Raw genomic sequence first — 24,401 nt, forward strand, 5'->3', positions numbered from 1 at the left:
ACTTTCAGCAATTTGTTAAAAGATTCCCCTCCACAGTTTCAATTGGATATAGCACTTAGGTATTGCTTTTTGCCATGAACTGTTATGAAGTCACTGTGAAGTGGTAGGATTAGAAATGAATTCTGCACATACATACATCTTGCTTTGCACAACAAGTACATGCCTAACAGTTAAAATAAATACAATTTATATAAATATAACCCTGTGGCTTATATTTTCAGATGTTGGCTGTGATCCCTCAAGATTTTCCATTTCCATTTGGTCTACATTCAACATCTCTGCAAGTAGGTATGTATAAGCATGCACCTAAGTCATTTAGGAAGCTCCTCCATTTAAAAAAAGCTGTCCAGCAGAGAATTATCCCTAATATTACCTATTTCATAATTATGAATATCTATATTGGGGTTCCTTTTAGTGGGTCTCATTTTACTTAAGTCAAGCAGAAGGCCTACTACATCTGTGTAAATATTCTTATAAGGAACTGGAACACCAAAGAATTAAATGTAGGGCATTGCTATTCAGGACCCAGGGACACAGGACATGTTTGCTCATGACAGTTTCTTACTCTCTGTTGTGATTCTTTATTTCAAGGCACATCTAGTGAAATGGAAGGTTAAATACTGACTTCTGTCAAACACTGCATCCATATTTCCTCTTATTCTTTCCAACTTAAGTATGCTAGAGGTGTAAATAATTGAGTTATATATTTAATTTCTAGGAAATAAGTATGAAGAGAATAAAAAGGATGGATACAATTAGAAAAAAATAAGGAAATAGTAGAGCTTACTTACTATGATTTGTGTTTTTTTTCATAAGTGATCTAAAAAGTATAAAGTTTAAACATACAAACCCTACTAGAAAAATGCCAAGGTCACAATTGTATATTGAATGGTTTGACAAACTACAACTCTACAATTGTCCATGCTGAGTTACTAGGTGCACTGCTCTTCGGTGAGTCCTGTATGTGCTGACCAACCCCACTCTACCTGGGCACAAACACAGGGACAGTAGCTTCCTCTCTAGCACTTATTAAAGCAAAAAGTTTTTCTTTGTTCTACCTCTTTAAAAGGAAATCAAAATGCACTTGTGAAAAAATTATTCTGTAGCAAGACCTTTGGGAACAATACTGCAGAGTGACCATCAGAGTGAGCTTAGTTGGACATCCTGGGCTGCTCATGTTTCCTGCCTTGGTCTCCATATCCACTGAGTGTTTAGTTGCCTATTGCACAGGCTTGCTGTGAGGGTAATGAGATGATGCAAAGAAGGGACAAGGCCACACAAATACCAGATGCTCAATCAGGGCTGTATTATTACTGAAAGATGACTTTAAGTGGGTTGATTCTGGCTGTTCTATTAAGAAAAGTCTATAACCTGAGAAGTCAATTCACTTCTTTGGGCTTTCTGGAAACATCTGGTGTCCTTTTTGTTAGTCATCACTTTGAAGGAGGGCCTGGGATCCCACTTTTATCTCTACTAGGAATTCACTCATTCTTATAAATTTCATTTTTTTAATTTTCAGATTTCTCTTATGAATCAGATATTATTTCTTTAGATTAAACAGTACCTTGCTATCTTGCCAAACACCTAGAAGTCTAAGAGCAAAGAAAATGATATCTTTCCCTCTCCTTTTGTCCACCTTTATGACATTATCATCTCCTGCTCTATCTCCTTAATTAATCTCTTCTGCCCCACAAGTCTCCTGTAACATTCCTTCAGATAACAGCACCTGGGCCAGAGGACATAAGCACAGGCAGGTAAAGAGCCATGAGAGCTAGAGCTGTCTCTGAGGTGAGCTTCAGGGACCAGTGTTTGAGAAGGTTCCATAGGAAGCAAATGCATGAGTAGTTTCAAACTTAAGAAATGTATCACTCAAATGATTACCTTCGTGATGATGCCTCTTAGCATAGGACACAGATTCCCCTTCATGCTGTGCATGGAACTTCTGAATGCACCTTCTCACCAGATCTTCCCAGCCTGGTTTCATGGCTGCTCTCATGGTACTAGTGTCCAGAGAAGTGATCTTGCCTGTGAGTTAATAGTAGGCATTATACTTACATTCTCATGTATTTTTTTATGGAAATAATTAAATTTTTTTTATTTTAGAATTTTTTTAATATTTATTTTTTAGTTTTTGGCGGACACAACATCTTTGTTTGTATGTGGTGCTGAGGATCGAACCCGGGCCGCACGCATATCAGGCGAGCGCGCTACCGCTTGAGCCACATCCCCAGCCCCCAATAATTAAATTTTAAAAACACCCAATTCTCTTATAGTTATCCCTCAATATCTGTTGAGGACTGGTTCTGGGACCTACCCAAGGATACCAAAATCCACGGATGCTGCTCAAGTCCTATATATGAAGTGGCCAAGTATGTGAATATAACCTATACACATCCTCCTTATATATTTTTCCCCCTTTCTTTCCATTACTAGGAATTAAACCTGGGCTTTACCACTGAGCTACATCCCCAGGCCTTTTAATTTTGAGATAGAATCTCAATAGACTGCCCAGGCTGGCCTTGAACTTGTGTTCCTTCTGACTCAGTCTCTCTTGTTGCTGAGATTAGAGGTGAGTGCCACTGCACCCAGTTCCCTATACTTTAAGTCATCTCTAGATTCTTTCCTAACACAATGTAAATGCCAAGTAAATATCTGTTATACTGTATTGTTTAAAAGAATAATGATAAGAAAAAAGTCTGCACATGTTCAGTTTAGACTTTTTCCCCTTGAATATTTCTGATTCATGGTTGGTGGAATACAGATGCAGAACTCATGGCTAGAGGGTTCCTGGCTGTATTGGGAATTAGATAGCTCAAGTAAAAAGACCAAAAGGGTGTATAATGAGGCTTTCTCCTCTCTCTGTTCTTCCAGCTTTTATACTTCTACCCCAGCAAGCAATCACCATTATCATCTTCCTGATAGTCTTTTAAATATATTTGTTGCATTTACAAATATCTAAGTATTCTGAAATGATTTCTTTGGTCTTCTTTGTAAGAGAATTTACCTTGAAGATCCTGGCGAGTAGTAAAACTTTCTGATGAGGGAAGAACGGGCCTTTCCTTCATGGGGACTCTTCTTGCCACACAAATCAAGCAAGACTGCAAATCTTAAATCATATATATATTCATGTTTATCATATTAGGCTTTTTTAGTGATTCAAACAAACTTGAATACTTATGACAGTACAAACCTTGTAAATCAGTAAGGGAGAGAATGAGAAAATACTATGTATCTCAGCTTGTCACTGTCTTTATTCTCTCTTCAACTACAGTGGGAGATGGCTGCAGGAGGGGGGGGTGTGCTATGTAGGATGAGGTGGAAGCAGAGGATGAACTAAACAACGTGTCATAGAAGTATATTTACTATAAACAGTTAACAATCAGAAACGAATTCCCCAGTGAAGAAATGAATATTTCTGAAGTGAATAGAATCCTTTCTTATTAAATGGCTGAAAGTAACAACCAGCTCAATTCATAATAAAATATAAAATGATGAAAACTAAAATCTGATACTCTGCTTTGTCATAGGTTGATTCTTGAGTTTTAGGTTTATCATGATATGAGAAAACTACACATACTTTCTACCAAACCATGTAGGTGACCCTACAATGGCAATGAAAATTTAAAACTAAGAATATAAATTGAGTAGGATGCAGATTCAGAGACAAATCTCAGGGTATCTAGAAAATTTAGTGTCCAACAGAATAGCTGCATTACAGTTCAGATTTTTGGCCATGGCTAGTTTCTCACACCATGAGCAGTTGTAGTTGGATACAATACCTTTATTTTATTTATTTATTTTTATGTGGTGCCGAGAATCAAACTCACTGCTTCGCATGTGCTAGATGAGTGCTCTAATGCTGAGCCACAACCTTAGCCCCTCATATCTTTTTTTAAATGTGTCTTTTTCTTTCTTTCTTTTTTTTTTTTTTTTTTTTGTGGTACTGGAGATTGAATTCAGAGGTACTTTACCACTGAGATATGTCTCAAGCCCTTTTTATTTTGAGACAGGGTCTCACTGTGTGCCCAGGCAGGCCTGGAACTTGCAATTCTCCAGCCTCAGCCTCCTGAGTAGCTGAGATTACAGGCCTGGTGTCTTCTGATCACCTTATACCATTGATTTAAGATTGCTGGGAAAGAGTTTCATGAAATATATCAGGAAATAGCTGGTATCTCAAAATATAATTATCATCTGGGCTGATGGTTCAACAGGTTTGATTCCCAACACCAGAATTTGTTTTTTTAAAATAAGAATTGAAAACCTATCATCTTCACCAAAATGAAAGCTAAAGTTCTGGGCACTTAATATGAGATAAACATCTTTCTAACCACTTTACAGGTTATTAACTCATCTGATCCTCTGATAACTCTGAGGCAAGTAGTTGCAGTATTTCCATTTAACAGAGAAAGCCAAAGAGCCAAGTTTTAAGAAACTTGCCCAACATCACATAAAACTTTGGAGAAGCCAGGATTCAGACCTAAGCATACCCTGGCTCAGAAACACTGCTCTTATGCTCACTTGTTAACATACAGCATATGATTTTAGACATACTAAAAAAGTTTAGATATAAAACTGAGTTAATTTATTTTATTTCTTTTTTGGTACTGGGAATTAAACCCAGGAGCATTCTGCTTCTAAACTATATCCCAGTCCTTTGTTCAAATTTTATTTTGAGACAGAGTCTTATTAAGTTGCCCAGGTTGGCCTAAAACTTGTCAATCTCTTGCCTCAGCCTCCCAAGTAGCTGGGATTACAGGTGTTTGCCACCACACCCAGATGTATCTTTTTTTTTTTTTTTAACTACTGAAACACACCCCCAGTCCTTTTCTTTCTTTTTCTTTTTTTTGAAAAAGGTTCTTGCTAAGTTGCTTAGGCTAGTCTCAAACTTGTGACCCTCCTACCTCAGCCTTCCAAGTCGGTGGCACTACAGGTGTGTTACCATGCCCAGCAGCAGAACCTTTTTAATGGTGCTTTAGAATATTATTATGGAAAAATTAGCAGCCTTTACTTTTGTTGTATAAAATAGAATAAAATAGTTTGATGTTCCATACTTAAGCAAAAGCTTAATTTTGAAGTACTATGTATCATCTACAATGGCTCTAATAATTCCTTTCCAATAACAATTAAATTAAATTTAAAAATATTCACAGACTTTAAATTATAAGTATTAAATAACTAGTATTCAATGGCAATTACAGTTTGGGCACATTCACTTGAACCTTATATTCTGATGCTGATACTGGTGACTTCACTTGATAATAAACTGATACTAGAGAGGTTCAGGTCCAGAGGTCACAGCCACAGAGTTGGTAAGTGGCTGACTTAGGAGTTGGTCTATCTGATTATACAGCCCTCCACTAGTGGTCAGAAACATCCCTCCAGTAACTTTTCCCCTTCTGCTACACATACAGAATGCATTGTTTAACACTGTCTTGTACTACAGAGAGCGTCATTTTGCTATGTGGAATGGCTTGCTTAGAGGGTGGGATCACTGGGGATACTACATCAACAGTTCTTTGTGGGGAACAGCCTAGTGAGCTGAAACCTCTCTATCCTTTCTTAAGCACCATTCTATTACTGCCCATTGTGAACCTGGTGTCCACGGGTGAGCTCTACAGATTCTAGTAGTCCCTTTTAAGTAATATGAAGAAAATATTTTTTGTACTTGTGTGCATCTTTCTAGGGCAGTGGTACCCAGTTTACATTAATGCCCAAAGAAAACTCTAGATGTCTAAATGTTAACCACTGCCAGAGGTACACTAATACAGTAGTCACTAGTCACATGTGGCTATATAAATTTAGTAGAAAAATTAGGCCCCCTACTTGCACTATTGACATTTCAAATGTTCGATAGCTACATGTAGATAGTGGCTGCCATGCTGGACACTGAAGGTATGTCACCTCATCACTGCAGAAAATTTTACTGGCCAGCACTTTGTAGAGACTTAAAAATTCTTATTTATCTCCCAAAATAAGAAAAACAAAAAAAACGAAGATCCTGCTTCTAAATTTTTCTTTGTGTGACTACTAGTTTTAGATTATTAAATGTGAAAGAAGTAGCACAGGAGTAAATACATAAACATATAACATGTCCTGAACGTTTTGTCTGACCTTCTCCTTCTTCTTTGATGGACTTTGGTTGAGAGACAGCAAAGCACTGCATAGTTTCATACTTCTGGTGTGCTTCCTGGTTATCATGACCTTCTTCTTCTGAATCAGGTAAAGGTTTTACCAGCATCCGGCAGTTGAAGGTATGGCTGTTCCGCCTAGGAGGTTCGCCAGACCAAGATCCCCCATTCACTGACAAGGCAAAAGCAACCCAATATTATAAAGAACAAACATCAGATTCACAGCTGCTGAATTATCAAAATGGTGGAGGAAAAAAATAGTTATTTTACTTAAACATAGTGCTTTATGCATTTATAAGTACTTTTCAATAAGCTTTATGCATTTATAAGTATTTTCAATATGCATTTATAAGTACTTTCTTAATTTAACAGTTTAATAATTAGGAAACATTTGGGGATTTTCAAAATGTCTTCTACAGTCCTTGCTCTTCACTCTGACTACTTTCCTTCAAGTTAATGCCTCGATTATTTACTACTAGAAAACCATGGTTCTTATTTTTGGGGTTTCCCATCTTTGATTTCTTGGAAATTTACTTCAATCTACTTGCATTCCAGTTTTAGAAGCATTACCCCCCTCCCACCACACACACTCAAAACTATATAAATGGCGTCAACTATTACATGCATATTTTTTTTTTTTCAAAGAATTTGGACTTGCAGTCAGGAATATGAAGGCCATTTCACATAAGTCAAGACCTCACGGATTAGTCCCATCTCATCCATCTAAGCAGATTTTGCACATTCCCCAGCTCCTCCCGATATCCCATCACTCAGTCCCATGTGGATACATGCTCCTGCTGCTACCCTACCTAAAATCTCAGGCTGTCTCCATTTGTCCCTCCAAAGGTACTCATGTACTATGGCTAGGATCCTCTGTAATAAATACTTCACCAATTACAGACACCCCACAATACCTCCTCTTACAGATATTTCTTTACTAACATTTTACAGAATTTTAGTGTATACTTTGTAACTTGATGTTTCTGAATTAGTCTTGTAGTCTTTCTTCTTTTTTTTAACCTTTAAGAAGACTGAAAAATCCTTGAAGACACAGTTGTTAATGTATTTCTTTTCAAGTGAAAAACTACTTTACAATCTTCTATTTTAATATCAAAACTAAAGAATGTATATATTATTTCAAGAAAGAGATATTGAACTAAAGGAAAGACATAATTTTTCAAAAATACATTAGAGAAAACAATAAAAGATATAAAAGAATGACTGATTTAGGGTATTAAAGGATGTTTACAAACTAGATGGAAAAAAAGGATTCCTGTACAAGTGTTCAACTATTAGAAAAGCCAAAATCAGAATCAATACTAACTCATTTTAGGGCTCTCTTCACCATTCCCATATTTTATCTAAAACTTTTAGGACTAGCAGGACAGTGAAATAGGGGATAAAACTAGGGTGAGCCACATGAAAAGCAAATATGCCCTCCAAAGTCACTAGATAGAGAGCACCTTGGACTATAGTTGTTATAGTAAACCCAGTGCCAAATCCATGGACACTAACTATAGAGGAATGAAAAAGAAAGAAACCCTAGAAAGAACATTTTTTAAAAAATCAGTTAATTGTAAGAAATTATTTTAAACTTATAAAGGGAACCACATATAGCTTTATGTCTCTGCAGACATTTGTTAAGTTTATTTCAGTAAGAGCATTTGTAAAGCTTATTTACATAATGGAGACTATGTAGAACAATCTAAAATGATAGGGAAAGCTGGGTATGGTGGTATATGCCTGTAATCCCAGTGACTTGGGAGGCTGAGGCGGGAGGATTGCAAGATGAATAAAATAAAACAAAATAAATAAAATAAAATGATAGGGAAAAGAGAATTCTTAACTAATTCTGGTTAATAAATAAGTTGAAATTTTTTTTAAAAAGGTACACTATAAAGTAAGGCAAACAGCTCTTTCAATAAGTGAATTAGTAAGTACAGGTCCTTTGAGGAAGTCATGAAATCACTGAAGAGATCTAAAAAAAACATTAATTATGTGGAATAACAAATCCATTTTCTTGCTCATTTACTAGTAAATATAATAAAGGGATCCCACACAAATATTCATATCCTTTGTATTACTGTTGCAGTCACTTTGAACAAAGGGTTATCTTCAAGCAAAAGCTAGCCAGAGTGGAATTTGAAAATGATCTTTTTCTATTTACCGTGCTAACAATAAGACCAGCTAATATAAATAGTCTAAGAAAAAGAACAGAAATACTTGCCAACTCAGGACCTGACCTTATTCTGTATTAAAATATGCACATCTTTTTATCCGTGAAGATGTTCTTAGCATCATCAGTTTAAGTGAGAATATTTAAAAAAGAACCACTGAGTAAGTGGGAACAGCATACTCTTAAGGCGGCAACTAAGGTGGGTCCATGCTGTGAATCATCCACTTTAAAATGTGGCCCTTAATCATCACACACACTTTTGGGTAGCATCTCTAAAATAAGATGAAGAAGTTAGGAAATTTGAGACAGAGTGAATGGCTAAGGAGGCAGTGCCTGGCAGTGACACATGCTGAGCCACTAGTGAGTCTCAAAGAGCCGATCTGGGGCTATTAGGCTGATACCCTGGAACATCCATGCCACTTGTTCCTTAGGGTGTGATTTTTAGAACATCATACATACATACATCATAACCTTTTCACATACAGGACTCAAAATGAGCTGAATTTCAAACTTCTCATGACCTTTTACTTCTCTATAAAAATGGACAAATTTGAGCTGGCATTGGCCAGGATGCAGCAATTTTTCACCTTCTTAAAAAAAGACTAAAAACAAACTCCATGCAAATAGTTGCCATGAACACTTCCCATCTGAATCATTTTCATGTACTTAAATATAGGGTCAAATGATCATTCATTCAAGATGAGCATCTGAAGATGTGCTTTTTCCCAAGACTTCTAAAGCTTAAATATTTAACACAAGTGCCTCTTAAATAAATGAACAAACAAACAACAACAACAACAACAAACCCTATCGGGTCACTCTTATCCCCAACTGATGACTGCAGTTCTATTTTACCCATTCCAATCAAGACAACGTGAGTAAGAGGGATGCGAGAGGAAGGAGAGGGAGGCCCAGCAGACAATCATTTACCTATAGACTTTGGCAGCAGGTTTTTGACAAATTCAGTGTGGTCCCCAACATGCAGGATGCTATATACACTTTTGTTCATCAGCTCTTCTTGGTTATACCTTAGATACTGTGTCACATTCTCTGAAACAAACACCACGTTGCCTTCCAGGTTCACTACAAAGAAGAACCCATCCAGGGCCTAAGGGAAAATTTTGACACAAATTATGTTAGAAAGGATGCAACAAAAAATTATATGCAATTGCTAAGAAGGGAGTGATCTCTTTAAGGTAAATGCTTAATTCACCAGTAGAGAGAAAAGAGATCTCCCTTGCCCCTTTCCTAGTTTTCAGAAACAATTAACACATTTCCTCTTGTGAAATAGAAATTATTCCATCTTGGTCAGTGGGAGACAGCCCACTACATCACGGTTTCTTGTCACAAACTAACACTAATTCTGTTAATTTATCAGAGATAATTATTGCCAAATAAGTGTACAGGTGTTTACCTACATTTTCAAAATGAGATTAACGTATATTGGGCCAAGAACAGCTTTCATGTTACTATACAATACACAGTCATTTTGCTCTATAGTTTTTCATTTTATAATAAGAGGAGGTGGTCAGTGATAATTTTTTCTCAGTTTAAAAATAAATATTAAGGGAAAAAATACCCAAATTGTATTACTTTTAAAGCTACCAGAGTTTAAGCAAAAAGAATTACAGGTAAACTCAGGTTCTCAAAGAAATATTAGTCCTTTATTGTTTGGTGTGTGTGTGGGGGGAGAGGGGGAAGGTAGGAAAGGGTCCCTGATTTGGCCATGGGACTTTGGCACACAGTCTGTGGTTATATGCTAGATTATCAGGTGGATTCCTAAATTACCTACAGAGCAGTAGCATGCTTCTTGCAATGGTTCATAGTCTCACTCTTTATTTCATTTCAATTTAGATTAGGGAAAGGGATGAGGAACTTAATATCATTTCAGAAAATAAAGATAATATTACTAGCTATTGTGAATGTTTACTGTGCCTTATACACATTGTGCCTCATTAATATTTTCAACTCTGGGAGGAACGTTTATCTTCACCAATTTACAGTAGAGAACACTGGGGCTGGAAGAGGTTAAGTGAATGTCCAAGTTAGTGGCAGGGATATGAAACCAGGCAGAACTTATTTGAAAGTTCATGGCTCAGGGACTAGGCAGCAGGGTGCTCCCTTCCACTGTTTACTGCTATTTTTCCTCACGTCTGCATTGGCAGCAAAAAGGCTGGTGGGTTCAGTGAGTTTCTCCTGGTTACATTATCCTTCTTCTTCCTTTTAGAGTCTTACTGATCAGAGCCCTGTTGTAATGGGTCAGATGAATGATCAGGATAAGGAAAAGCTTGATGTTCATCAGGGCCACCTGGTATAGTCAGTTTATACCATTTAGTTTCCTCAGGATATAAGTTTGTTATTATTTCTAACATGAATGTACATGGGTATGTACATGTAGGATGGGGCCTGAAGTGTTTACTTTCTTCCTAATTTGTTTTTTCTTTATTATTTAACAGGTTCCTAACTTTGTGAGCTTAGAATACATGCCATCTTTGCTGTTGTCATTCTTTTTAGTTATACATGACAGTAGGACGTATTTTTACATGCCATTAAATTCTGTTTAACACAAAACCAAGTACTTTCTCAAACTAAAACCGATTATAGAGACCAGTGAGAGGTTCCCCTTCAAGAAAGATGTAACACTACTTGGTTTTAGGTTTTTCTTAAATATTCTGTCAGTTTTTCTCACTGTAGGCTAGTGCTAGCCCATGAGAACTGTGTGCCAAATGTGTGCACCAGCATGAGGGACAGGAAAGTAGCCAGTTGATTAGCTATGTACCAGTGTCCCCTTTAAATTCACTACTTTAAATACACATTCAACAGGGATTTTCATAATCAGATTACCTATAGTTTACTTCTGAAAGTATTATGTTGTTTTCTACTGCTTTCTATTATGGTGAAAAGACCGATCTGTTGCCTAATTATTTCATCTCATAAAACTGTGTTTTTATAAAGCTCACCATGATATGCTCTGATGAAAAAAGCTGACATTTGGTTTTGTTGCCTAGCAACCACTATGCTATGATGCAAGCATGAGTGTGCATCTATGCCTAGAAACAGCTCCGAGAGAACGTTTTCTCTGTTTAAATGATTACCCGTCAACAGGGATAGATTTAAATTTAAACCATAAGTCACTAGATTCAAGCACTAGCTGCCTAATATATTCAGCACTAAAATCCTGCTACATAGGTACTTGCTTAATACACTGTATTCTGAAATTATTTTGAAACAAACAAACAAAAATGTTGGTTTGATTTTATGAGATCAGGCCCACTATCACCCAGCAATCTGATTTCTTCAATTAATGAACTCACTTTCAAAAGGCTTGAGTCACACAGTCTAGTAGCTACTCCCAAGTATTTCTTTTTAGAAGCCTCAAAAGTATTCCTAGGAGTTTCCACTCTAAATTTTTCCCTCCAGACATAATAAATACACAGGTATATGGAAATTTCCCAATTGTAACAATTTAGATTATCATAATTTTCATATCAATTTTATTTGTAATTCAAAAGTTTTTTCAATGGAAATTATCTACTTGCTTTCATGTAATTCTAAACAGTCCACTTAGTTAGTTTTTATTATTTGCTGCTAAGATCCAAGTGGGAAGCAGCACTCTGGGCCCCTCCACTGCCTCCATGAGTATGGAAAATCAGGTTAAGTGTGTTTTTGTCTTTTCCTTGGAAATTGTGGTTGAATGTTTTCAAGCTAGTGATTCAAGAGAAGATAAACAAGAGCCAACACAGGGTCATTTAAAGCCTTTTGGCCAGCAGGTCCAGCCCCAGGGGATGAATTTTGTCATTTCTAAATACAAAGACCTGGTCAGATCTTTAATCTTCTCTGTCTCTCCCTCACCTCCCACTCCCAATTATATGGCAGATTTTCACAGAATTAGATTTTCTAAAAATAAAAATCATCTTATGCACCAACTAAAAAAAGGGGGTGGGGTGATAAGGTTGAGAGAGCATTAGTTATCTTTGTCTTAAAAACACTAATTTCTTATATATGGGAGGCTGCTGCAGCCAGCAGATCTAGAATGATGATGCTGCAAAGCTTCTGGCCTCGAAGTGCTTTTCAGCCTCACCATATTACCAGATGAGCAAATTATCCTAAGAAACAATATAATTTATGTTTCCAGGTTCCTGTTTCTTGTTATATATTCGCTGGCATTTTTCCTCTCATCTTACCATAGCCTACATCTTGAACTTTAATTTTGGAACAGGTACAGCAAAACATTTGATGTTTAGTACTAGTTAATAAAATAGGAAAACTGGATGCTACAAATTCTGAACAGTAGCTGGTCACAAAGCTTTCCAAAGTTAACAAAGAAGAGGTCCACACTTTTGTTTATCCTAGAAGTTCCTTCAGCTTAGTATTTCAATTTTCATGTTTATGAGATAAATGAGCTAGTTTGAAGTAGCATACATAAAAACATAAACTCTTTGGTTCTAAATTTAAAAAATGAATTATAAGAGAAATCATTTAACATGCAATTCTGTTCTAACTACTTCAAGTGCACTTACACCTATTGGTTCTAAAATTTTTACTTGTACATATAGACCTAGGAACACGGCTTATATAAAATGTAATAGGAGTTTGGGAAATATTTCACCCTAAAATATAATAGGACCTGTGAATATAGTTTTCTAAAACCTGTCAATTTATATTATAATCTAGTTAATTTAATTCTATATTGTTTATTTCAAAAATACATATGCTCACACAAAGAGCCAGAACACAGGTACATACACGCATACTACTAAGGACATGATGTAGTATTAGTGCAGATTTTTCTTAAGTGATATTCACCCGTAATCAAAAAAAAAAAAAAATCACATGAAGGTCAACATTTTAAAATAAAGAACCAAAATGAGGGTAAGATACCTCCAGCATCATAGGCCCCAATGCATCCTTGTCGATGACGCCTTGCCCTGTAGATGACACATCTGATTTCTGCACTTCGTCTATGTTGGCAGCTGCTGCTTTCTCTGCAACAAACATAAGTATGAAATAAATGGTGGTGCTATTTCAAGGGCAGAGTGACACAGAAATATTTTTATTATAGTGATTTATAAAAACTCAAATGGGATCAGATATACCTATAAAAGAGAGCACATCCACACTGCCCCTGGACAAGAGAAGCATCTTGAAGTAGAAACTTAAGTACACGTTACTTAAAAAGTTAAGTAGACGTTAACTTTTCACCTCCAGAACCTGTGGCTCTTTCAGACTGCTAAGAAAATGAGTTTAGAGGTTTCGTGCCAGTCCCTGACAGACACTTTTTCTAGATTATGAAACTGCTATATACTATGGCACAACTGGTTTCTACTCAAGAGATTCCCCAAACTAGGATAAAGGAGGGTCTGTTATTCAAAATTCAATGGCATAATCTGAGATATATTTGCACACATTTGAAGAAGAAATAACAAAGACCTGCTATGGCTGCCCCCACTTGACTTCACAAGGCCTTCCTTGAGTCTTACTGTTCTACTTTTGCCACATTCACCTTTAAAGTGACTGGGAAGATCTAGTCCCTACCTTATTCAAGGGATTTCATGATTTAAAGCAGAGGGAAGAGGAACCCTGTCAACAGCTGTCCTTTGATCTAACAGAGGTGCCTGGCCCATGCTCCTGGACTGAAACTCTAAGGAAGCTTTCAGACCTACATGGCCAGGAGCCATTCTACTATGGATAACACTATTTTATAAAAAAGCTCACCGGAGAGAGATGCATATTTATTAAGATATGTGTAAACTAGTTATGTCTAGAGCACCAAAAGAGTTTAAAGTGCAATAGATATATATCAACAACTTGCTAGAAAAACAATGCACCAATTATTTGTACCTGAATAAATTATATCCTTATTTACACTGCATGTTATCATCGTAATGAAAATGCAAAAAAAAAAAAAAACCCACAAAAAAACTTGTAACTCAATTTAGCACTCATAATCAATCTGCTTTCCTGAGCTTGGTAATGGGCGATGGGGGATTTTATACAATATTTTTAAAATCTGTAAAGTCTAGTTTGTGGAATCTAGAAATAATTAGGAATCATTCAGATTCTCCAAATCTTGTTGCTCCCAAGCTTCCATGACGTATATTTATCAGTGAAAAGGGAAGATGACTTGTGTAATTCAAGTGCAAACTCAGCCACTTGGTAGAAGTACAACTCACAGCAAAACACTTTTAAGGCTTTGGTTTCCCTGTCTCCTTTTGGATGTCAAATTGGATCAAGAACAAAGGGAATGATAGATAAAATACACTTTAAAAACTACAAAAACTTCATACATTTGGTCACAGAACTGTTTTGTATTGTGAGAGCTTAGTAGGAGAAACTGAGCTCTTTGCCTCTGTATATCCTCAGAATTGTCTTTCCTGAAAAACTAAGAAAATTTAAAACAAAAAACTACGAAGCTGTTTATAAATCTATTAGGCTACAGTATTTGTATTTACTGCTTCTTTACTGAACTCCATGTGTAATTTCTTTGTAGAACTATCATAAGCAGATTGTACCTAATTTTTCAACTACTCTGCTACCTTCCATATTTACTTCCTTAGATCTAAAAAACTGTGACTGTCTATAAATAGATATGACTTGTCCAGTAGCATTCATAGCTCAATACCATGCAGACGTGTCAATCCTTAACTTTCTTTTGGCCACATTCCCTGGTCCTTCACTACTAGGTCCTGGCCCTCTGTGGGTGTGGACTCGCCCCAATTCCTGAGCCAGTCCTTCCAGAGAAGGAGATATCAAGGTTCTCCAGTGAGAGGACACAGGACTGGCTCAGCTGATTATAGCATGTCTCCTCTTCCCTCCATTTTTTCATGGCCCGAAGATCCAGAATAATAAATGTACAATGGGACATATCTTCTGTCTTTTGGCCAGTTCACCTCTGAGCCAGAAATTTTTCCTCAGGTTCTGCTCACTTTCACATCTGCCAATACAGAGTCAGGACTTAAGCCATCACCTCCCTCACCTAATTCTGGTGGACATTTTTGCTGACAGGCTGGCCTGGACTTTTCTCATATATCACACTGATACTCATGGAGTCCCCCTGGAGGTGAACAGGGCTTGTACCTCTTAAATGGCCTGCATTATGAAGGTCCTTGCATGCCTCAGATTAAAGGCTACATGAACTTCATCAGTACCAAATCTCAAAATTCATGGTACTGATATTATGAACATATGTGGTCCTGCACATTTTCTTTTTTCTTTTTTTTTTGTCTTTAGTATGGTGGCAGTCAGTGTGGAGGAGCAAGTCTGTAGCCTTTGCTTTGCATTCTCACCATCTACAGATGTACCATTCTCCTACCAGAAACATCCTTCAGCAGCAGCAGTGATTCTTAAATTGGAATGCTGTATGTGAAAAGACCCCTCCCCAGGGTATCTGCCAGAATTTGCAGTGGGAGCATGCACACAGATCAAAGGTTTTCCTTGCATGAGAATCTGATACATTCCTAAGGGGTATCCCCATTCTCCTACCTTCTGCAGTTCTAAAACAACACACTATAAGCCAAATTTCATTAAGTGGGGGGACTATCTGAATCCTCTCAACGGCTAATACTGTCCTTATTTTAGAGTAGGTTCTAACTAAACATTTGGCATGCAACTGACAGACTCTCCACCATCACTAATCCCAGAAATAAGTGAAGTTGAAGGTGGGTGGAAAGAGGAACCATTTTCCCACTATTTGCTTTGCTGGCCCTTCAGAGTACAGGGAGAAGACTGGAACAGGGAAGAGGTGAGCAGAGTCAAGGAACCTGAAGGCTAAGGATTCTTGGGGGAGAACTGGTCTTAAATAACAAATCATTTTGTTTTAACATATTAAGTTTCAAGTTATCTCATCTCTAAGGGCGCCAACTTCCATTCTTCCACTATTACAACTTGTCATTTCATTCCTTTCGAAAAATGAATCTGGACTAGGAGTAAAGCTTGGGGTAGAATGCAAGGCACTAGCTAGGTTCAATCCCCAGTTCTGCCAACAACAAAGAAAAAAAGGAAGGAGGCTAAAGAATGGCCTTAAATTAGGTAATTGCTGGGGGGAGAGTGAGAGATAAAGCATCAGCTGCTTATCAAAAGGCAACACTACTGCCATTGGCCCCTAGAAAACCTCAGGGTTGTCCTATGATATTCTGATATCACAATAGTTGTGATTTATTGCTTTCTATAGTGTCTATACTAATGCTACCTTTTAGGATAAAATAGTGTTTGTGATAATCCCCTATTATTGAATCTTTAGAAGATAAATCACTAGACTTGGTGAAGTATTTATATTTTAAGGATCTGATTATGATTCTTAGGACCTAAATTCATCTATTAATATTTTATGTGGAATTTGTAAAACTTAACAGTAAAATAATTCCATCAGACAGATTCCTAAACAATGATAAGTCCTTATGTCTAAGCATTCTAAATATTCTAGCAACATGCTCAAGCAAAGAATTTCATACTTTTATCAGAAGATATATTGAATCAGGACCAATTTGCATTGTATTTCATTATTAGGAATATACAGATCAGGTGTAATTTGGGATAAGGACCTAAAAGTTAAATTAGGAGATGATCTATATCTGATAAAACATGTGTTTAGGGGTACTACTGGAAAATCTGGATAAAACTAATTCCCTGAAAATTATTTATAATAAATTACAAATATGCTTTTTCTCTTTTTCAAAGAACGTATCTTTAAATCTTTAAAAGAAAAACAACAACAACAACAAACAGCATATAAAACATTTAACAGAATGAGCAACCTATCTTGAGTAAATGAGGAGGTCCAAGAGTGCTTTGGGTGGGTGCTGAGTACGCAGCCCGTAGAAGTGGAGTATATAACCCTTGCTGGCTGAAAGCTCACACACTTCAGTCAGGAAGCCAAAACAATTATGAGCAAACCAGATGACAACAGTAATGGGCTAAGCTGCAACAAACAATATTAATTTCACAAAGCACAGAAAAATGGCTGGACATAGCTGAAAATATTTCATGTGCGTTAAAACTGAGCTGGAGTCCACGGGATATGCAAATAGATGGCAACAAGGAAATGGGTGGAAACGGATGTGTGCCACTGGGTCACTAGGAGATCTCAGCCTAGCCTTGGAAATCAATATTTAGGAATACTGACAAAAATTTCATCTAATCTGGAGCTCTAGTAACCTGACTAAAAATGAAACTATAGGGCTGAGGCTGTAGCTCAGTGTCAGAGCACTTGCCTAGCATGCGTGAGGCACTGGGTTGGATCCTTAGCACCACATATAAATAAACAAATCAAAGCATTCTGTCCATCTACAATTACACACACACACACACACAAAAGAAACTACAAATATTTTCACAAGATCAATTTGAAATTATATTAGCGGAACATGGAACATGTAACTTGAAAGCAAACTCCAACTGAGTCTGTAGATTAATTGCAAGAGGATTCTTAAAAAATATTGCAATTTTTACATATATGAAATTTATGTACATTAAAAGAATGAGGAATTTTCATTACTATGTGAACAAAATAAATATGAGCCAAAGGGTAAGAACTTGGGGCATTTTACTCCTGTTCTCAGAAGAATGTTCAGAATATGAATATTTTCTAACCAATTTGTTATCTATTTTTCAATTCTGTACTGAATTTGTGCTTTGATCATTTCTCAATATTAAACATAAATCAATAGTATGAAGAGATAGAAAACACCCAGAAATATGGCTTTACCAAATTAACTGGAATCTAAATTAAACTGGCACTGAATTGATGCTATTTGGGTACTTTTCATGAAATAATTGCCACTTCTCTTCAATGTTCGGTTAAACCTTGAAATTAAATAGGAGGAGGGGGAAGGTTAGGAGAAGGAAGAAGAGAAGGACTCCTTTGAGAATACACTATTATGTTAACAGGACATATACTGGTATCTTGACAGAGCATTTCAGTAACGAGTATGCTATTTTTATGTTCCAGATAAAAATATGCTTAAATCCTTAGATATATTTATACTTCTGTAAGTACAGCATTACTATACTGAAACACAGTATTTAATATTTTAAAATTAGGCAGTTTTCTCAGTGGTCACAAACTAAATATAGTTTTCTATATTTTGCATCCATTAACCATAAAAATATATTCTGTTACAAAAATATCCTTCAGTAAACTCAACAGTAGAAAGCTAGTCCCAGAGTTTCATATGATCACAACCTTATGAAATTCTCATTATTACAGATGGAACTCTTGAATTGGAGAAAGAGATGCTAAAATTCAATTTTTCAGAGCCTAAGAAAAGATTTCTCCTCTATGTTTTGACTTCATCATGTCTTCCATTATTCTTTTTAGATAAAGAATATGACCTAAGAAAATAATAATGAAAATGAATCTATCCTTTTCTTCATTCCTATTAATTTCTAAAAATCAGAACATAGCTCTTTTTTTTTTTTTTTTTTTTTTTTTGAGAGCAGCACACTTTACAAATGCAAAACCCTGAGTGGAGAGACTGTCCAAGGATGCCTGTCTAATCTTTCTCTAACTAGTCTTTCCTCCTGCGTGGCTGCTTCGAGAGCAATCCCTCCTGGTCCCCTTCTCCATTTGCCTGCACTCCAAGAAATCCAATACCAATTAATTAAATTTCCAGTTTCAAAGCAAAGAACAAAACCCCATCTCTTTAGGGACTGTATTAAGATGAATCATACCACAAACTGGGGGGAAAATCATTAATATAATATTGCATATTTTTATAAGTAATTATTATTCATGTTTTCTCTCAGAAAAAAAGGAGAGGTAAATAGGGAAGCATTTGATCTCTATAAATGTAAGTGATTTAAAAATACAAGGAAATACTCTTTTTTTTTGAGAGAGAGAATTTTTAATATTTTTATTTTTTAGTTCTCGGCGGACACAACATCTTTGTTGGTATGTGGTGCTGAGGATCGAACCCGGGCCGCACGCATGCCAGGCGAGCGCGCTACCGCTTGAGCCACATCCCCAGCCTCAAGGAAATACTCTTTTGAAGAAACTTGATTAAAATGCTTTTTATCACTGGCATACATACGTATAAATTTCAAAGTAAAATTCCAGTTTTTTGGTGAGAACAGCAATAAATCAAAAATTGATCCTAATGAAAAATTACTTTATCTGTAAAAAAGTACATTAGATATTTGTAAATCATAAAGTAGTGTTTTGTTTTTTTAAAGACCTTTATATATTCTTCTAACACTGACTTTCATTTATCACAGAGTTTATTAGGCAACTGCACTGAGAACACAATCTCAGAGTCTTTCCTCAAAACACTAGGAAAACGGAGTCCCATCCCTTCACAGGGGTGGCAGTCATGGCTCAAGGGACAGCCACATGATTTTTCTAACTCTAGCAGAGCAGTGCCAACCACCACCGATTACTCGGAAACCTACATGTGGTTTCATGCCTGCCCATTACAGGGGAAGGGTGATACTGCCATTACGGCAGAAGCTAATATTCTTTCTTTCTTTCCTTCCTCTTTTTGGATCATCTGAAAAGGCTGCAGGAAAGTTGTGGACATTGGCCTATCTTTTTAAAAAAGTCAGAATTCAAACAAATAGCACTCACTCTGTAAAAATGCATCAACTGAAAGAGAATCCACAAGCGATTTACACATACATTAAAACCTCTTTGCACTGCCCATGTTTAGATATCTCTGACATGAAAGCCAATTAAAAGTTTAAGTTATTTTTATGTTTGGTCAAGCATGAAGATAGTTGCTTTTGCTGAGGCTGTGTCACTTAAAACATTAGAATCTCTGACTAAAATGAACCTGATACTTTGTCAAGGTTTTATAATTAATTCCACTGCTTCAAAATTGGGTAAAATCACTCACCCAGAAATCTATCAATTTTTCAGCGGACTGATGTCAAACACAAGTCTAATCACCTCCACAACAAATTTTAAGACTCTACTGGGAATACATCAACAATTGCCATCTTTTTTTGCATTTAGAAACTGGATGGCTTCAGGTGAAATGACTGTCAAACCCCAGCAGCAGTGAGACCCATGCAGAGCAAAGAAGTCACTGAAACAATGACAGGCGGTTTCTGGCCAAGCACTATAGATTAAATATTACAGGAAAAGTTATGTAGCATCTCAAAGGTTCTAGAAGGTAAAATGAGAGAATTATGCATCTGCACCCAACTAAAATTAGAAAAGCTGCCATATGGCTCTGTGAAGCCAGCAGCACATTCTTATTCATTAGGAAGCATTCTGCTAACATAAAAACACAAGGCCCTTCCTGTGCTCTCCAAATGTGTTTATCTTTTCAACATTAATGCACTATATATCATCGAGCTGCTGAAATCTCCTGCCGTGCATATTAAAAACGCGCAGCTGCACTTTCTTTAGTAGTGGGAGGAACCTAAGCCCCAAGTTGCCTCCCTCTCTTTCTGACATTGAGTTCCTTGTTAACAACCATGATTTCCCTTCAGCAACAAGAAACAGCAAAATCAACCAATCTCAAGGCCATCTCCCAGCAGAACAATCTCAAGCTCTGCTTCAGAGAAAGCAACGGACGTAGTTTCATTTTCACCAATGGCAAGACATGACTACTTAAAGAGAAGCAACACTCATGTCACAAGTTTGAAATATGTAGGTCTGCATTTAAAATTAACTTACTACCTTATCAAGAGAGGATGGCCACTAGGAAAGACTCTGGGTGTAAACGGCTGGAAAATGCCTTTGTTCTTTGTAGCTCTAATTCATTCTGCTGTCACCCACATTTATTTTGTTTAACACTCCACATTTTACCTATCAGTACTGAATTTATTGATAGGTAAAATGAACAGTGGATAATCTTTCATTGTAAACCATGTGAGTATAGAACAATTTGTCCAAAGTCTCCCTTTTAGATAATTTAAGTTTTTACACTTCACAGTTAAAGTCCTGTAGAGACTCAAAGACAGGCCACAAAAAGAAAACAAGAAATATTTAAAAAGCAGGCATACAGTAAACCACTCAGATAGGAAGAGAACCTTTGGAAACACTGCTTCAGAAGTACTATAAGTTAGCTGGGTATGGTGGCACACGCCTGTAATCCCAGCAGCACAGGAGGCTGAGGCAGGAGGATCATGGTTGAAAGCCAACCTCAGTAACTTAGTGAGGTTCTATGCAACTCAGCAAGACCCTGTCTCTAAATCAATATTTAAAAGGGGTTGGGGATGTGACTCAGTGGGTAAGCACCCTTGGATTCAATCCCTGGCACCCAAAACAAACAAACAAACAAACAAACCCCCAAAACACAAAAACAGAAGTGCTGTAAGTTAATGAACTGAAAGGCAACAAGTGCATATCATTTAAGTTTGTTTCGGCTGCACTCACTCATTTGATGTGACCATGGTACATTTCTGTATCTTCTACCTCCATGGACTACCGAGAGGTGAGGTCCAAATACGATGAGAACTGCTTATTTAGCATAAATTCTAACTCCTTGGGCTTAGCTAAGGTTTTAGAAGCTATCTAGATTAGGAAATGAAGGAATCGAATCATATTTTTTTTTAAAGACTGAACAATGAGAATAAAACTAGATAGAAGGAAAAAATAAAAACAAAAACCAGCGGGTGTAAAGAAATTAAAAATGAGATTAAGTTATGACTCCACGCTAATTCAGAAGATTTGGGGCAGACTCACAAAAGACAAAATTATATAAATGTTTCATTTCTTTCAAATATACATGGTAAATCAAAAGCAAGGTCAACAAAATTACACTGGAAGAGCACTAACGAACGTCTCTGATAAACAGATTAAATATGAGAGTTATATATAAAAAAGTTGTTTTTAAAATCCTCAAAGAGACTTTGGTTTGAGAAGTATGAATATTTCATCTCCCAAATCCTGTTCATTGGCATAACCAGCCTCATGTCCCAATATTCCTACAATACACCTGGTAATATTAATGCCTGGCTGCCCTCTGTCCCTCTCTTTGAAGACTGGTTCTGCTCCAGAAGGTTCATTTCAATTAAGGAATACCCCTTACTCTGTTTTCCTGATGCCCTCTGCCTATCCCCATTCTAACACTCTACTTAATCAGGGTTCCCTTTCACTGCATTGTTGGCTCCTAGGCTATGTGCCTGGCACACAGTAGGTGCTAAAAAATTTTTTATAGTCAGAGTTGAAATACATTCAACGTAGCCAAGATCCAAAGATCACCAATGTCTTTAGAGAAGTTAACTGTTTGAAGAGCTTTACTGCACAGGTAACAAAGGGGAGTAGAGACTTAAAGCTTTTTGGAATCAAATATTAGGTAAAGATAGGATGAGGAAAATGGTCAGGATACATGGGATAAGGGCATCAGGATCATTCCCATGATGGTTAGGCCACTGGGAAGAGCCTTTAGGAAAGTCATTTAATGTTCTTTCTATACCTGAGAGATGAAGGAAAAGGGGAAAAAACCACACACATACTTAAAAACAAACCAATTTATTAATCCAGATTCTCATTTAGGAAGTTATAACCTGCTTCAGATGAAAAAGTAGTTTGGGCATCAAGGGAGTTTTTATCAGACCGGGGATTTTCCCAGTTACTCACAGCTCTTTAGAAAATAAATAAACCTACTGGGGGGAGTTCTATAAATTGTCACATTTGCCTGGGGATCTTGTACAAAGAAGAGCTTTATTGGGTTTCGTGTCCCTCCCACACAGTGTGCTGGGAGAAGCCTTGGCCTCTAAGGATAAGGTTACCCCTGAGACAGGAGAGCCATCTAGAAAGTGTGATTAGCTAGAGGGAGGGCTGAAATCCCTTGGAGATGCTGGCAAATTCAACTTTGGATACCCAATTATGGAAATAAGCTGAATGCCATAAAGATATTGAATAACAGTGCAGGGAAGAAGGGCAGAGGGAGGGAGGAAGGATGGGCTGGTGACTATACTTGTATGATCCTTTCTCTCCAACCCTGCCACCAACCTTCACTTTCATCACAGGGCTTCACTCTCAGGCCTCAGCTTCACTGTTCATGGTTAATGTGGCTATGGAAGGAGGGGGGGCGGGGGCGTCCCAGACATCAAAATCATCCTAGTACCTGACCTTCATCTCTCCCCTGGGGTCATCCTTCCATGCCCAGGAGTCTCTGTGCTCCCCTGTCTTTTTCACTGATGTGCACCTTGCTCTCTGATTCATTTTTATGTTCTACTTCTCAGACCTGCTTATTCTCTACACATGTTTTTCTCCCATCTGGGTTATGTCTTCCTTTCTGTTTCTCTACAGACATAGGACCTGATGCTATTCTAAGGGGATCACTACAAGGAGTTGTGTATCCCTCTCCCTGCCCCACTGTGCTTCTAACAATACCACAGGGAGGTTGAAACTCTCGGCTTCATTTTGCTTACTACCATCTATTCCCAGTCCTCTCATTCAGGCCTCTGCTTGAGCAATCATGGGAGGATCTTTTTTTTTTTAAAAAGCAGGTGTTCCCAATTTAAAGTACCTAATGCAAAAATCTGACAATAGAATACAGAAACATCCAATTTAGAGACCTAAAACAAATTATGCTAAATCATATCTGAGTAGAGAAAGCCAAGCATTGATACAATGAGACCTCTACATAAGTATGTGTAATATAGTGGTTCTGGCCAGCCAAGGAAGGTGGGGGAACACTGGGGCTCAGAAGTGGGCACACTCTTTAGGGATCAAGCAACCAGAATTCACCTGAACAAAGGCAGTGACTAGAAGGTGAGTGAAGAGCATATACCAAGACAAAAGCTCTCTGCAGACAGGACTAGAGAAGACCAGGGTCCAGGGTATCTACTCTCTGGGTGATGAGGCGCATGGTGGGTAGGGGGCCCATTTCTCAAAAAATTTTACAATCCCACACCACCCAAGTCTCTTATAGTCAACAATGTCTAGTACCTAAGAATTTGGTTCGGTCTAGATCAAATCTGCAAGTTTACAACCAAGGCAAAACTAGATAATTTTTAGGCAAATATTTAGGGAGGAAAAGAAGTGGTCATACAAATTAGGTCTTGTCTCAAATATCTGAGATCCTTTTCCAGGAAAGAGCTGACACCATCAGGTAGCATCTTAGATGACCGACACCAAATTTGAGTAAACCTGTTGCAATAAAGGATCTGCTTTGTTTTGAAGGCCAAATATATGCCATGAAAGA

At 37.2% G+C, this 24,401-nt stretch overlaps 1 protein-coding gene across 9 annotated transcripts in view; it reads right to left on the reverse strand.

Annotated features, from left to right (window-relative positions):
- The window catches only part of NCOA2 (nuclear receptor coactivator 2), a 259,126-nt gene that overhangs the window by 43,465 nt on the left and 191,260 nt on the right, over positions 1-24,401 (reverse strand). For all 9 annotated transcript variants that reach the window (XM_081266684.1, XM_081266681.1, XM_081266687.1 and 6 more), the window contains 5 exons: positions 13,186-13,289; positions 9,235-9,412; positions 6,112-6,300; positions 3,005-3,106; positions 1,882-2,025 (listed from right to left, as the gene is read on the reverse strand). In XM_081266684.1, coding sequence (XP_081122810.1) covers positions 1,882-2,025; positions 3,005-3,106; positions 6,112-6,300; positions 9,235-9,412; positions 13,186-13,289 — 717 coding nt within the window. The remainder of the gene's footprint in view (positions 1-1,881; positions 2,026-3,004; positions 3,107-6,111; positions 6,301-9,234; positions 9,413-13,185; positions 13,290-24,401) is intronic.

This window comes from Spermophilus citellus (assembly GCF_964194105.1).
Source record: "Spermophilus citellus genome assembly, chromosome: 14".
NCBI classification, from domain to species: domain Eukaryota; kingdom Metazoa; phylum Chordata; class Mammalia; order Rodentia; family Sciuridae; genus Spermophilus; species Spermophilus citellus.